The 16,133-nt window shown below is 44.8% G+C and overlaps 1 protein-coding gene across 2 annotated transcripts in view; it reads left to right on the top strand.

Moving 5' to 3' along the window:
• The window catches only part of DIXDC1 (DIX domain containing 1), a gene marked incomplete at both ends in the record, with an annotated part of 96,936 nt that overhangs the window by 62,840 nt on the left and 17,963 nt on the right, over positions 1-16,133 (top strand). For both annotated transcript variants that reach the window (XM_080695318.1, XM_080695319.1), the window contains 7 exons: positions 2,188-2,277; positions 3,956-4,009; positions 11,093-11,143; positions 13,946-14,050; positions 14,919-14,972; positions 15,430-15,522; positions 15,602-15,673. In XM_080695318.1, coding sequence (XP_080551444.1) covers positions 2,188-2,277; positions 3,956-4,009; positions 11,093-11,143; positions 13,946-14,050; positions 14,919-14,972; positions 15,430-15,522; positions 15,602-15,673 — 519 coding nt within the window. The remainder of the gene's footprint in view (positions 1-2,187; positions 2,278-3,955; positions 4,010-11,092; positions 11,144-13,945; positions 14,051-14,918; positions 14,973-15,429; positions 15,523-15,601; positions 15,674-16,133) is intronic.

The following is a 16,133-nucleotide window of genomic DNA, read 5'->3' as shown; positions in this document are numbered from 1 at the left end:
GAGATTACAGGTGGTGAATGAAATAGAAAGAGAAGAAAACTGACAGGCGAAAGTCAGCATCTTAATATTCCCAACAGACAGGAGTTTGAGTTCACAGCCACATGATCACAATGGGAATTCAGTCCTATTGTGGAATACAAAAGGGCTCACAGCATCCACTGGGCTTCTTAACTCTTGCGCTGATGTACAAGTTGTATGCTAAGCCCCATCCAGGATTTCTGACTTATTAGCATGCCTCAGTTAGAGCCCGTTGAACAATTTACCATTAAGCCACTATTTCTGTAACATTGCTCTTGGCCCCCTGCTTCCCTGTGACTTCTTATACATGTGTATACTTTTTTCTTTTCTTTTTTTTTTTGGCGGTACCAGGGATGGAACCTGGGCATTCTACCTCCAAGCTATGCCCCCAGCCCTATTGTTTTATTCTTTATTTTGAAAGAGGGTTTCACTGAGTTACAAAGGGCCTCACTAAGTAGTAGCTGATGCTGTCCTTGAACTGTGATTCTCCTGTCTCAGCCTCCCGTATGCTGGGATTACAAGCATGCGCCACCACGCCCGGCTTGACTAAATTTTGTTATTAATGTTTAGTAGATCAGCCATTGGCTGGATTGAAACAAAATCTGTATGAGCATTTATGGTGAATTTGTGTTACATTTGTTGAAACACTGCTTAGCTTCTGTAACTCTTCTCATTTAAATTGAGACAGAATTGTGATATAAAAGAGGGACAAGCTGGTTGTGTTGCTGTGTGCCTGTGATCCCAGTACTTGAAAGGCTGAGACAGCAAGATCACAGTTTCCAGGACAGCCACAGTAACAGTGAGAACATGACTCAAAAATAAGGGCTGGAGCCGGGCCTGGTGGCGCACGCTTGTAACCCAAGTACTTGGGAGGTTGAGACAGGAGGATCACAGGTTCATAGCCAGCCTCAGCTACTTAGTGAGGCCCTCCACAACTTAGTGAGAACCTGTTTTAAAATTAAGAATAAAGAATAGAGCTGGGAGTATAGCTCGGAGGTAGAATGCCCCTGGGTTCTATCCCCAGTACTGCAAAAAAATAAAAAATAAAAAAAATAAGGGTTGGAATTATAGTTCACAGATAGAATTCCTCATTTAAAAAAAAAAAAAAAATAGGGCCAAGCCAGGCGTGGTGGCGCACGCTTGTAATCCCAGCATTCGGGAGGCTGAGACCTGGAGGATCGCAGTTCACGGACAGCCTCAGCTACTTAGTGAGGCCCTCTGCAACTCAGTGAGACCCGGTTTCAAACAAAAAATAAAGAATAAAAAATAGGGCAGGGGGTGTAGCTTGGAGGTCAAATGCCCCTGGGTTCCATCCCCAGACCTGAAAAAAAAAAAATAGGGCTGGGGGTGTAGCTTGGAGGTAAAATGCTCCTGAGTTCAAACCCCAGTATTGCAAAAATAAAAAATTAAAAAATAGAGACACATTTTAAAATTTTTCATTAATCTTACGGGTTTCATAATACCTACCTGCAAAGGAAGTTCCACGTTTTGGGAGTTCTAAAGTATACAAATTTGGGGGTTTGTAAGTATGTTCTACTTTTGGAATAAGATTATAAAATAGGGGAGGCAGCTCACACAGGCGGTGTAAAGCTCCAGGGTAAGTTTGCCTCCGCCTCTACCCACTGATATGCTCGTGAAAACAGCCTGGCATTGAAATAAGGGGGACACCTGTACAAAGATGTTTTCCTTCTTATTCTATCCAGGTTGCCTTCAAGAATGAAAAGTATAGAACAAAATTATAGAATAAAAATCAAACAATCCCAAGTCAAATAAGTTATAATACATGTTTCTAAGTCAGTATAATTCTCCACTGCTTTTAGATCTTTTTCTCGCTAGTAAAATCCATTTTGAGCAGCTCCAGTTTGAAATGTGCTCTGTCGCTTCTGAAAGGAAGGTTTGTTTTTAGAGTTTTCTTCTGGGGCCAAGAAGCCTTGGAGCAGAGTGTTCATTTGTGTAGAGAGAGATGCAAGAAGCCGAGAGCACGGGTCTGACCAAACGAGCAAGTCCCAAGAGTCCCAGTTAGAAGTTTCTAAGGAGCAAAAGTCACCAAGGAGATCTCTAGAGGAAGCCAGGTTGTGAGTTCAATTTGGGGTGAATTTACCAAGCCCAGTTCTGGACTAAGTCATTTGATAGGATGTTAAGTTTCTCTCTGCCTTTGTGCTTATTCAGGCCTTACTGCTCAATGGGTCCTTGCCTGAAGATGAGCAGGAGAGACCCTTGGCCCTCTGCGAACCAGGAGTCAATCCTGAGGAACAGCTGGTGAGCTCCATCTTTGGTGACTGGACACTAAATCTGGTTTATATATTTGATTTATTTGTGACACTTGATACTAACAATGCCTTCATAAAATACTTTCCTGACTCCAATTCTTCCTGGGTTTTGTCCTGTATTTTTGACCGTTGTGTTATTTTTCCATCCATCTAGTCGGTATGTGTTTAGTGAATGCCGACTCTGGGCACTCGTTCAAGGTGCTAGAGATATGGATATGGCAGTGACCAGACAGACCTAAGACCCTACCTCATGGAGTTGATGTTAAGGTCTTCTCTTTTTCTGCCTCTCTCTTAATGTCAGTGCTCCCCAGAGTTTCACTCTGGGTTGTCATCTGTCTTAGAGAGGTCCCTGAGCAGTATTATCTGTCTCCATGTCTTTGCTCACTTCCTATCTGCTTCATATATATATATATATATATGTATGTATTTTTAGTTCAGAGCTCTCTGTGGAATTCTAGATTTGTATGCAACATGCAACTGCCTGCTGATTGTCTCCACGTATACATGCTGTGAGCATCTCAATTTCAGTGAGTCCTAAGTCAAACAGTTTCTTTGTCCTCCACCCAACCCCCAGAACTACTTGTCGTTTTGGATACCCGTGTTGTCTCTATCCACCTACCTAAATGCCACAAACAGAAATTGGATGTCTTCCTTTAATCCTTTTTAATCCCTCCCTCTATATATACTGTTCTTCATTTTTGCAACCACTACTTCCATTCAAGCCTTCTTCTCTAACTAGGTTTCCTGCATCTTCTGCTATCCTCTTCTTTTTTATTTTTAATTTTTTTAATTTTTAATTTTTAATTTTTTGCAGTACTGAGGATGGAACCCAGGAGCATTCTACCTCTGAGCTATGCCCACAGCCCTATTTTATTCTTTTTTTTTTTTTTTTAGGCACTAGGGATGGAACCCAGGGGAATTCTATCCCCGAGCTACACCCCCACCCCTATTTTTATTCCTTTTTTTTTTGGTGGTACTGGGGTTCCTGGAAGCCCTTCTACCTCCAGGATACACTCCCACGGGCTACACTCCCAGACCTATTTTTTTAACATTTTTATGTGGAAACAGAGTCTCTTAAACCAGCAAGGCTGGCTTCGAACCAGCGCGATCCTCCTGTCTCCGCCTCCCAAGCGCGGGAATTACAAGCGTGCGCCACCACGCCTGGCTTTATTCCTTATTTTGAAACAGGGTCTCACTGAGTTGCAAAGGACCTCAATAAGTAGCTGAGGCTGTCCTCAATAAGTAGCTGAGGCTGTCCGCCTCCCAAATGCTGGGATTACATATGCACCACCATGGCCCACTCTGCTATCCTGTTCTAATTGTCTATAAGAAAGCAAGAATTTGCCTTAAAGGCAAACTCTATTTTGTTATCTGTCTGCATAAAACTCTACATCAAGATCCTTATTTTCCTCTTTAGCTTCATGTTTGCCATTTCTCCCTCCCTTTACCTCATTGCCTGCTCCCAACACATACTTATTCTAAGCCTTATCCCTCTGGTTCTGCTCTCTGTGCTTCGAGCATATGCTTCCATGAGGACAGGAGCTGTTTTCTGGTTTTTGTGTTCACAGTGCAGATCCGGCATCTACAAAGTTCTAAATAAATATTTGTTGGGTGAATGCCCTCTATGGCATTAATGCATAACCATCTCTTTTTGTTTTATATTTCAGATTATAATCCAGAGTCGTCTGGATCAGAGTATGGTGGAGAATCAGGACCTAAAGGTATGTCAGGACACATTTTACCCTTGGAAGAAATTAAGAGAATTTTACTCACCAACTTCAGGACAATTCTAAGGGGAGAGAAAGAAATGCAAAATCAGGATGCTAGCTATATCAGTATATGTCTTTAATTGAAAGAGAGATCAGCAACTTGTGAGGCCCTCCGCAATTTAGTGAGATCCTGTTTCAAAATAAAAAATAAAATAGAAGCTGGGCATGGTGGCACACTTTTGTAATCCCAGCATTCCGGAGGCTGAGACCCGAGGATTGCGGTTCGCAGACAGCCTCAGCTACTTAGTGAGGCCCTCTGCAACTCAGTGAGACCCGGTTTCAAAATAAAGAATAAAAAATAGGGCAGGGGGTATAGCTCAGAGGTCAAATGCCCCTGGGTTCCATCCCCAAACCCGCAAAAATAAATAAAATAAAATAGACCTGGGTGTGTAGCTCAGAGGTAGAATACTCCTGGGTTTCTTTTCCAGTACCACACACATAAACACAGGAGAAGGAGAGGGAAAGGGAGAGGGAGACGGAGAGGGAGAGGGAGAGGGAGAGGGAGAGGGAGAGGGAGAGGGAGAGGGAGAGGGAGAGGGAGAGGGAAGGAGGGAGGGGGGGGAGAGAGAGAGAGAGAGAGAGAGAGAGAGAGAGAGAGAGAGAGAAAGAGAGAGGGAAGGAGGGAGAGAGAAAGAGAGATACAAAATATGTTAGAAAGGTAATGCCTTTTTAATCTTCATGGTGGTTATTAGGCATCTATGTCATTATTGGTTGTGTCTTCCTATAGGGTGTGTGTGTGTGTGTGTGTGTGTGTGTGTGTGTGTATGCACGCATGCACATGCACTACTTGGCAATTGAACCCAGGGACATTTTACCTCTGAGCTATCTCCCCAGCCCTATTTTATTTTTTTATTTTGAAGCAGAGACTTGGTAGGTTGCTGACAGCCTAAATTGCTGAGGCTGGCTTTGAACCTGTGATACTCCTGTCTTAGCCTCCCAGATATTGGGATTATAGGCCTAAGCTACCATGCGTGGCTTCCTATTTCCCGTATATTTAAAATATTTTATAGTTTTTATCTCTCTCTTTTCATGATACTGGAGATTGAACCCAGGAGCATTCTACCCAGGAGCTACATCCCCAGCCCTATTTTATTTTATTTTATTATTTTATTTTTTTGGTGGTATGGGCTCATGGAAACCCTTCTACCTCTGGGCTGCACTCCCAGACCTATTATGTATATATGTATGTGTATGTATGTATATATATATATATTTTTTTTTGAAACAGGGCCACTTAAGCCAGTGAGGCTGGCTTTAAACCAGCGTGATCCTTTTCTCTCCTCCTCCCAAGCAGCATGTACCATCACACCCAGCAATTTTAATTTTTATTTTGAAATAGAGTCTCATTAAGTTGCTGATGGCCTCTCTAAATTGCTGGGGCTGGTCACAAGCCTACAATTCTATTTCAGCCTCCTGAATACTGGGGTTTACACCCAAATAGTTTCTCTTTTTTAGTTAAAATTTTAAAATGACGCCGGGTGTGGTGGCACAAGCTTATAATCCCTGAGCTTGGGAGGCAGAGACAGGAGGATCGCGCAGGTTCGAAGCCAGCCGTTCTGGCGTAAGAGACCCTGTTTCAAAAATACAAAATAGGTCTGGGAGTGTATCCCTGAGGTAGAAGGGCTTCCAGGAACCCTAGTACCACCAAAAAAAATTTTTTTTAATGAGCCAAGTATAGTGGCGTACACCTGTAATCCCAGTACTTGGGAGGTTGAGCCAGGAGGCTCACAGGTTTGAAACTGGCCTTAGCAGCCTAGTGAGACCTTGTTTCAAAACAAAAAAATAAAAAATATAGCTTGGAGGTAGGAAGCCCCTGGGTTAAATCCCCACTACCACATACCAGGAAAAAAAAAAAAAAAAAAAAAGGATCTAATATCAGTGTAGGGTTTTTTTTTTTCTTTTTTTATGAATTCTCAGAATCTTAAAAAATTTTTTTTGGTCCTGGAAATTGAGCCCAGGGGCATTCTACCTCTGAGCTCTAACCCTAGCCCTTTTTTTAAAAAAAAAAATTTACTTTGAAACAGTATTGTTTTAAATTGTTGAGGTCTCAGCTGGGCGTGGTGGTACAGGTTTGTAATCCCAGCATTCAGGAGGTCGAGACAGGAGGATCATAGTTTTCTGCCATCCTCAGCTACTTAGGGAGGCCCTTTGCAACTCAGTGAGACCTTGTTTCAAAATAAAGACTAAAGAGCTGGGTGTGGTGGTACACGCTTGTAATCTCAGTATTTGGGAGGATGAGACAAGACAATCATGGTTTGAGGACAGCCTCAACTACTTAGTGAGTCCCTCTGCAACTTAGTGAGATCCTGTTTCAAAATAAAGAATTAAAAAATAGGGCTGGGGTGTAGCTAGGACAATGGATCCAATTCCCAGTACTGAAAAAATAAAAAAAAAGAATAAAAAATAGGTAGGGCATAGGGGGTAGCTCGGAGGTAGAATGTCTCTGGGTTCCATCCCCAGTACAAAAAAAAAAAAAAAAAAAAAATGTTGCGGTCTCACTAAGTTGCTGAGGCTGGCATCAAACTTGCAATCCTTTCTCAGCTTTCTAAGTGCTAGGATTACAGATGTGTGCCACTGGGCCTGGCTCCAGAATTCTTTTAAAAATGCTTTTTTCTTTTATTTTTACTGGTGCATATGATTATACCCTAAATTCTTTTAGGTCAGTGGTTTTAAATGTTTTTGAGTCCTGGCTGTATGACTAAAGCGATTAGCCCTTTCCCCAGGAATAGGCCTATGTGCAAGCACGTACTCACAGAACTTTTTTTTTTTTTTGGAACTGGGGATTGAATCTAGGGGCATTCTGCCTCTGAGGTACACCCACAACACTTATTTTATTTTTTATTTTGAAACAGGGTCTCACTTAGTGCTGAGGCTGGCCTTAAACTTGTGATCTTCCAGTTTTACCTCTGAAGTACTGGGATTTCAAGTGTATGACACCATGCCTGGCTTACAGACTTGTGTGTATAAGTGTGCGTGTGTGTGTGTGTGTGTGTGTGTGTGTGTGTGTGTGTGTTTTACTTGTGATTGTATCCAGGGGCATTCTACCTCTTGACTGTACTCCCAGCCCTTTTCTTTTTTCTTTATTTTATTTTTTTTTAGGATCCTTTTTTTATTTTTTTTTATTGGTGCATTGTAATCATACATCACATTGGAATACAAGACTTGAGAGGATATACAAGCACACATCATCCAATTAGCCCTCATCCAGCCCCCATCCCATTCCCTCACCCTCCCTTGATCCCATGCTTATTTGGTGATTAACTTTGATACATTTGTTTATGTACCTCCTGCGTTTTAAAGAGGCTCCATCCTCCCCTATTCCATACCCTCTGATTGGTCACCTTAATTGCTTCACTATAGGGCCTTTCTATAGCTCGACCTCTTCCTGTTGTCCCTTTCCTCCTAGTTTTTGCTGATTAGGGGAAGCATCTGATTATTATTTTCTGTGATATGTCTCTGTGCATGCCGCGTTGCAAGTACCAATCCCACTCTTGACGGCCCCAGTAGTGGCCTGGCTACCCGGTGGACTGATCCAGACCTCGCTGGCTCAAGCAGCGGCCTTGCCTCATGGGAGGCCCCAATTCTGGTCTCACTGGCCCCAACACACCGACCTAACCCCCTCAGCTGGCTCTGATCCCAGCCTCGCTGTCCCCAGCACTGGCCTAGCCTCAAGGCAGGCTCCGATACTTGCCTCGGAGGCCTCAGTAGCGGCCTTGCCTCACGGAAGGCTCCGATGTCGGCTGCTGGCCCCGGCACCGGCTTAACCCCTCGGCAGGCTCTGATCCCAGCCTTGGAGGCCCCAGCTCTGGCCTTGCCTCACGGCAGGCTCCAATCCCGGCCTCAGAGGCCCCAGTAGCGGCCTTGCCTCACAGCAGGTTCCAATGCTGGCCGTTGGCCCCGGCACTGGCCTAACCCTTCGGCAGGCTCCAGTCCCTGCCTCGAAGGCCCCGGCACCGGCCTTGCCTCACGGCAGGCTCCGATCCCGGTCTTGCTGGCCCCGGCACCGGCCTAACCCCTCGGCAGGCTCCGATCCTGGCCTCGAAGGCCCCAGCACCAGCCTTGCCTCACTGCAGGCTCCGATCCTGGCCTCGCTGGCCCCAGCACCAGCCTAACCCCTTGGCAGGCTCCGATCCCGGCCTCGGAGGCTCCAGCACCGGCCTTGCCTCACGGCAGGCTCCAATCCCAGCTTTTCTGTGTCCGTCGCCGGCCTCACCTCTCGGCAGGCTCCAATCCGAGCACCCTCTTCGCCCAACAAATTGTCCCACATTCTCGAGGGTGCGTGGTGTTAGCATTCTGCCTCTGGGGTTATTATTTCAAAGGTTCCAGGTGTAATGCATCAGATCTCTGCCTCCCTGAGTACTGGCCACTGCCACTGCCACTGCCACTGCCTCCACCAGTTCAAATCTTTCCCAAGCTCTTTTCCACTCTGAATGTTGTCCAGTGTTCCTAAGCATGCGCGACGGTAGCATTCGACATTTGGTGTAATTTCTCCAAAAAAAAATAAGGTTGGTAGGATTCGATTTCTGCTTCTCCTGAATACAAGTCTCTACCGCCATCGCGAAGACCACTTTGAACACCGCCTTTCTCCTTGGTCTCCGCTAAACTCTCTCCTTACAGGTGATGTCCAAGATTCTTAACAATATAGCGAAACAGCAGTCCTCCTTCACAGGGAATTTTTCCATAAGTTCCAGTTCATTTGGATAAGTTTTGTCTCCAGTATCCTCGCATCCGCCACGGCCTTCTTAACCCCTCTCCGATATTTTTCTTTTTTCTTTTCCTTTTTCCTTTTTTTTTTTTTTAATAAGAGAAGACAGTATGTGTGGTTTGAGGAGGTAGTGGGATTAGGCACTCAGTAGCACTGTGACCCGTCCCAGTTTCCCCATGGGTCCAGCGTGCTCCGCACTACTCTGCCTGGGGCCCAGAGTCCTGCGACCCGGGCCCTGGCTGTTCCGGGGTCCAGCGTGCCCCACCCGACCCCTGCCCGGGACCCAGGGTCTTACTGGCCCCGGTTTCTCCAGGGGTCTGGCGTGCTACGCGCGGTCCAGCCCAGGGCCCAGGGTCCCGTGACCCGGACCCCGACTTTTCCGGGGTCTGGCCCTTTTCATTTTTTAAAATTTTATTTATTTATTTTGGTGCTGGTGATTGAACCTCAGGGCATTCTAACTGAGCTACACACTCAGCCCTATATTATTTATTTTAAAACAGAATCTCACTAAGTTGCAGAGGGCTTCACTAAGTAGTTGAGGCTGGCTGTAAACATCCAATCCTGTTTCTGCCTTCCAAGTACTGGCATTACAAGTGTGTACCACTGCATATGGCTATTTTTTGCTTTTGAAATAGGGTTTCCCTAGGTTGTTGAGAGTCTCCCTACTTGCTGAAGTTGTCCTCAAACCTCCTGTGTCAATTTTCCAAGTACTGGAATTACAGGCGTGGACCACCATGCCTGTTTTTTTTTCTTTTTTTTAAATTTTCTTTTTTATTTATTTTTATTTTCATTGATTTAATTTTTTGGTGGTACTGGGGGTGAAACCCAGGGCTGTACTCCCAGACCTATTTTTTTTTTTTTTTGGTGGTACTGGGGTTCCTGGAAGCCCTTCTACCTCCGGGCTATACTCCCAGACCTATTTTTACATTTTTATTTGGAAACAGGGTCTCCTAAGCCAGCGCGCGCAGCTGACTTCAAACCTGTGTTATCCTCTTGTCTCTGCTTCCCAAGCGCGGGGATTACAAGCGTGCGCCACCACGCCCGGCTCCCAGACCTATTTTATACTTTATTTGGAAACAGGGTCTCACTAAGTTGCTGAGAGCCTCACTAAGTAGTGGAGGCTGGCTTTGAACCTGTGTGATCCTCCTTTCTCAGCCTTCCAAGCACTGGGATTACAAGCGTGTGCCACCATGCCCGGCCCCACGCTTGGTTTAAATCTAAATTTTTAATAGGGTAACTTATGAGTCTATCTGTGGAGTCCAGGTTAAGACTTCTGTTTTAGATATGTTAATTACAAATTATTCACGTGATGCAATAGGAAAAGAAGAGAGTGAAGTCTAGGTTAAAATATTGGAGGTCATTGGAGTAATAATCATATATGTAAAACTAACTTACTATAAAGGAAGGTTACTTATTCAGTATTTCTTCTTCTTTTTTTTTTTCAGTACTGGGGATGGAACCCAAGGGCATTCTACCTCTGAGCTACACTCCCAGCTCCATTTTTTATTCTTTATTTTATGCCAAGGGCCTCACTAAGTAGCTGAGGCTGTCCTTGAACAGCGATCCTCCTGTCTCAACCTCCCGAATGCTGGGATTACAAGCATGTGCCACCACACCTGGCTTCTTACTCAGTATTTCATTATTAGAACAAATGTGTTTTGTTTGGTCTTACAAAGAACAATAGCCCCTTGGATAATCATAAACACCCCAACCTTTTGCTGAATATTAAGAACTGAGATAATCAGCCAGATGTGGTGGCACATGCCTATAATCTCAATATTGAGAGGCTGAGAGAGGAGGATCACAGTGTTATGACCAGCCTCAGCAACTTAGGCTCTTGGCATCTTAGTGAGACCCTCTTTCCAAATAAAAAATAAAACAGGGTTAGAGGTGTCGCTTGGAGGTAGAATGTCTCAGAACCAACAAAAAAACAAAAACAAAAAACCCTTGAGATTATTTAATGATATGGGGGTAGACATATTTAGATATGGTCATATATTTCAGTGAGAGGGATTTAGATTATATAACTGGGTCTTCTTGTTGGTGACGATTTCTAAATAAAAGAGCCTATGGGGATTTATGAGGTGTCTTCCTTTTTCGCAAGACTCTTGGCAGTTGGGCAGGGGTACCAAAGAGAAGAATGGGCCCTATTCTTGTTTCTGTGGTTCTGACTCTGCTGCTTACTATACCACATCTGCTCTCTGTCTCAGTGGAGGGTTAATCTTTCATAGAATGGTCAACTGAGTTCTGTCTTCTCGCTGACAAAATGAGGTAATGCTTCTGAAGCAACCCAGATGCCACCCTCTGATCTAACTATATTTGGTTTGCAGAAAGAGCTGCTGAAATGTAAACAAGAAGCCAGAAACTTACAGGGGATAAAGGTAAAAAGGAGGACACTTAATACTTTAAGTAAAGTCTTGATAAGGTAAAGTAGTCTCCCGGTGAGTGTCGAGAGCTGGGTGCTAGGACTGTTGGAACGTGCTGGGGTCTTTGGCAGGCTCTGCACTATTGGTGGAGAACGGGCTTTGTGGGTGGAAGTGAGGCACACCGAGGAATATATCTTTGTTTTGCTGAGGCTCACATCTGGTAGCTATGACTCATGGTGCTGCCTCATCCTTCGGTGCCACCTCAATTATCTCTATGGGTAACACTCTCCTCTTCAGTTTGAAAGAATGTCCCTTTTTAGAAATTGTAATTTACATAGTTTTGTAACATAGCTGATAACATTCAAATGATTTAAAGATACAAAAATATCTAGGCCTGGTGGCGTATGTCTGTAATTCCAGTACTTGGGAGGCTGAGGTAGGGGGATCACAGGTTCGAAGCCAGCCTCCCCAAGTTACTGGGGCTGTTAGCAACTTAGGAAGACCCTGTTTCCAAATAAAAAATAAAATCGGACTCGGGGAGTAACTTGGAGGTAGTTGTCCCTTGGTTGAAACCCCAGTAAAACACACACACACACACACACACACACACACACACACAGAAAAAAGAAAGGAAGGAAAGAAAGAAAATAGACCACAAAAACTTTTCCTATCATTTCTGTCCCCCACTCATCTGGTTCTCTTTCCTGGAGGCAATTTATCAGTTAATAGAAAACATATATGTAGATCACTTCCCCCTTCATTTTTATCCAATAGTAGTGTACTGTAAATAAAGCTTGACAACTTGCTTTTTTCATTTAGCAATGTATATTGGAGGTCATTCTATTTCAGTAAAGACCTTTCTAGATCTTTTTTGATGGTTGCACAGTCTAGTATATGAATATCTGATAATATATTTAATCATTATTAAAAATTAAGTTACTTCCAATCTTTTTTTTTTTTTTTTTTTTGGTACTGGGGATGGAACCCAGGGGATTCTACTCCCAGCCCTACTTTTTATTCTTTATTTTGAGAGTCTCACTGAGTTGCAAAGGACCTCACTAATTATTTGAGGCTGGTCGTGAGGAAGTGATCCTCCTGTCTCTGTCTCAGCCTCCCAAATGCTGGGATTACAACAAGAGTGCGCCACCATGCCCGGCATTTTTGTTTGTTTGTTTGTTTCTGGGGATTGAACCCAGGGGCATTGTACCTCTAAGCTACTTCCCCACCAGCCCTATTTTATGTTTTTATTTTGAAATAGAGTCTCAATAGGTTGCTGAGGGTCTTGCTAGGCTGGAATTACAGGTGTGCACCACCATGCTCAGCCATGACACCCTGTTTCAAAATAAAAAAATTGCAAGCCGGACGTGGTGGCGCACGCTTGTAATCCCAGCATTCAGGAGGCTGAGACCGGAGTATCGTGGTTCGCGGACAGCCTCAGCTACCTAGTGAGGCCCTCTGCAACTCACGGAGACCCGGTTTCAAAATAAAAAGAATAAAATATAGGGCAGGGGGTGTAGCTCCGAGGTAGAATGCCCCTCGGTTCCACCCCCAGACCCGCAAAATAAATAAATAAATAAATAAATAAATAAATATAAAAAAAATTGCATCTCCCTGGTGGTCTAGTAGCTAGGAATAAAAATAAAAATAAAATAAAATAGGGCTGGGGATATAGCTCAGAGGCAGAATGCCCCTGGGTTCAATTCCCAGTCACACACACACACACACACACACACACACACACACACACACGGCTCCCACATTCTCTAGAAAATGCACCATTTATTTGCAGCCTGTAAAGAGAGAGAAGTCAGAGTAAAAGCCAGGTGCGAGGCAGGAGGATCACAGGTTCACAGCCAGCCTCAGCTACTTAGTGAGGCTCTCCACAATTTCATGAGACCCTGTTTCAAAAGAAAGAATAAAAAATATAGCTGGGGGTCTAGTTCAGAGGTAGAATGCCCCTGGGTTCAATTCCCAATACCACACATACAAAAAAAGTCAGAGTAATGTATGTGACTGCAACCTGGCCCATTAGTTCCCTGTGAAGTTTCCATGGTTGAGAGTGTGTTATAAGTCGGCCCTTACCAGCAAGTATATCCAGTCTACCTTATCTTAGATGTGGTAAGAACCAAGGAGGTCCAAGCTGAGGGGAAGACAGCCTAAAATTGCTAAGATCCAAGATACTGGAAAGAGGAACAGTTCTGAGCAGTGGAAATAGAATCCCAGCCCTGGTCCAGGTTAGACACTGGAAGCTGGTGAAGCAGGCAACAGCGAGGCTCTGAAGCCGGGGTGGGAGGGAGGGATTCCAGGGATTCTCTGTGAGCAGGGCGGTTAGTAGGGATAGGGCCATCTGTCTAGGGGATGGGGACTGCACAGAGAAGGAGAAGGGAAAAGAGCGAGTGGAGTGCTTATATGCCCAAAATTTAGATGAGAAAGCCAGGGTGGCAGGAGGGAGAGCTCAGTGTCAATGTCACAAAAGTAGTAAGTGGTGTACTTGCCATTCAGACCCAGGTCTGCCAGATCCCAAAGACTTCCAGGCTGTCAGGAATGAAGTGCAGGGTAGGGATGAGTAAGTGGCAGGTGGAGGAAAAATCAGGTTGCAGTCAGCGTGGTGGGACAATGGGTAGGATTTTCTATTAGATGTGAGTTTTCAGGAAGAGGACAGACAGGTGTCTGCTCAGCTTTTTGTGGCAAGAGCCTTTTACCTCCCCATATTCCAAAACTCATGCTGGATACACAGTGAATGGTTTTGTAACCTTTACAAATAACTAGCTGATTGAGGAACTGAGACCACAATAACTAGGATGCATTTTCCCCCAGGATGCCTTGCAGCAGAGATTGACTCAGCAGGACACATCTGTTCTTCAGCTCAAACAAGAACTACTGAGGGCGAATATGGACAAAGATGAGCTGCATAACCAGAATGTGAGTGAAACGTGTCAACTCCGGCCTGGGCGAGCCCCCTTAGCTGAACAGGCTGCTCTGTGAAGTGCTTTCCCATCTGCCATCCTAATTTCTCATGTTTCTGGGATGCCTGCCCTCAGTGTCTGCAATTATTTTTATTCCCCATCAGATTAATTTCTGTTTCCAGGTGAGAGCTCACACCACACTGGGCAGGAAGATCCTTGCCTTCTTCAATTATAAAGACATTGAGGCTACACTTTGATTCTATAGTCTGATTACCTTACTAAAGTCACAGAAAACTGTGTTTTTTTGTTTGTTTGTTTTTTGTGGCACTAGGGACTAAGCCTAGGGGCATTCTATCTCTGAGCTGTACTCCCAGCTCTATTTTATTTTTATTTTGAAATGGGGGCTCACTAGGTTGATGAGAGTCTCATTACTTGCTCAGGCTATCTTTGAACTTGGAATCCTCCTGTCTGAGCCTCTGAAGTGCTGAGATTACAAGCGAGCGTCACCACGCCCTGCTAAGCTGTGTGTTTTTATCATAACCATGCCCTCAGGCCAGACATGGTGGTGTACGCTTATAATCTCAATAGTTGGGAGGCTGAGATAGGAGGTTCGTGACCAGCCTCAGCTACTTAGTGAGGCCTTTTGCAATTGAGTGAGACCCTGTCTCAAAGAATGAAAAATAGGGCTGGGGGTGTAGCTCAGAGGAAGAATGCTCCTGTGTTCTATCCCTTCTACCACAAAAAAGAAAAACAAACAAAAAAACCACGCCTCTGCTCTGCTGTGTGCTGTAACTGCCAACGTTGACTCTGGTCACCAAGCAGCTGGTTCCACGAGGGCTGCCATATAATACCTCTAGCCAGCGACTTCATTCTTATCGTCACAGGTGGATCTGCAGAGGAAGTTAGAGGAGAGGAACCGGCTCTTGGGAGAATACAAAGTAAGAATGAATATGGGTTTGGAATTGACTTCCATCTGACCTTTTATAAACAGCCCGTTGTTGCTGTTGCTCAAGGAGCACTTAAGTATTCTGCTCTCATCCTTGCTTTCTGGAAAGAATTTTCTTTTCTATGTTCCTTGAATCACCAACTCTGAAGAACAGAGAGCACAGCGAGGGGAAAGGAACACAGACCTAGGCGTCTGGTAACTTCAGTTCTAGGCTTGTCTTTATCTCTCGCTCGCATGAATGGCACACAGTGGTCCTCCTAGAACTTCCCTTTCCAAGAATCCTTCTCACTGTGTATGGCTGGAAAGCATGGCAGGTCTTCCTGTATCACCTGAGTGAAGGCCTGCCCTCTCAGGCCATGTTTTACTCGGGTGGAAGTTGCATCACTAAGGGGGAACTGCTCAGTGTCACCAGTTTTGCCACACTTCTGAAAGCACTGTCTCTGTTGCAGAAAGAGTTGGGGCAGAAGGACCGCCTCCTTCAGCAGCACCAGGCCAAGTTGGAAGAAGCACTCCGGAAGCTCTCAGATGCCAGCTACCAGCAGGTCACAACACACTCAGCCGCTGACTTTCCTGTCCTTTAGCCTCAAGAAGGCCTTTCCTGATTTCATCTCTGTTTTGCAGGTGGATCTAGAATGGGAGCTAGAACACAAAGATGTCCTCCTGGCTCACTGTATGAAAAGAGAGGCAGATGAGGTAACCTAGAAGTTGGGGGCTCCCCTCCCACATTGTTGGGGGAAGAGGGAGGTTCCATTTCTCACCCAGAGCTGAACTAAGGCTGCAGGCCTGTTTGTTAGGAGGGTGTATGATGAGGGGGTTAAGGCCTTATGGTTCATAGGACAAGAAAATCTGGCTTCCAATTCCAGCTTTACTTTGTCTACACTGTATGAACTTAAAGAGCCTTTAATGCAATCTGGGAAAATAATACCAACCCAGTCCACATAAATAAACACAGTCTTATTAGAATCACCTGACACAGAGTCAGGCTCAAAAAATATTAATCCCAGCTGGGCGTGGTGGCACACACTTGTAATCCCAGCATTCGGGAGGCTGAGGCCAGAGGATCGCGGTTTGCAGACAGCCTCAGCTACTTAGTGAGGCCCTCTGCAACTCAGTGAGACCCTGTTTCAAAATAAAGAATAAAAAATAGGGTGGG

This window comes from Muscardinus avellanarius (assembly GCF_963383645.1).
Source record: "Muscardinus avellanarius genome assembly, chromosome: 1".
NCBI classification, from domain to species: Eukaryota; Metazoa; Chordata; class Mammalia; order Rodentia; family Gliridae; genus Muscardinus; species Muscardinus avellanarius.
This window is presented reverse-complemented; position numbering and strand designations above follow the sequence as displayed.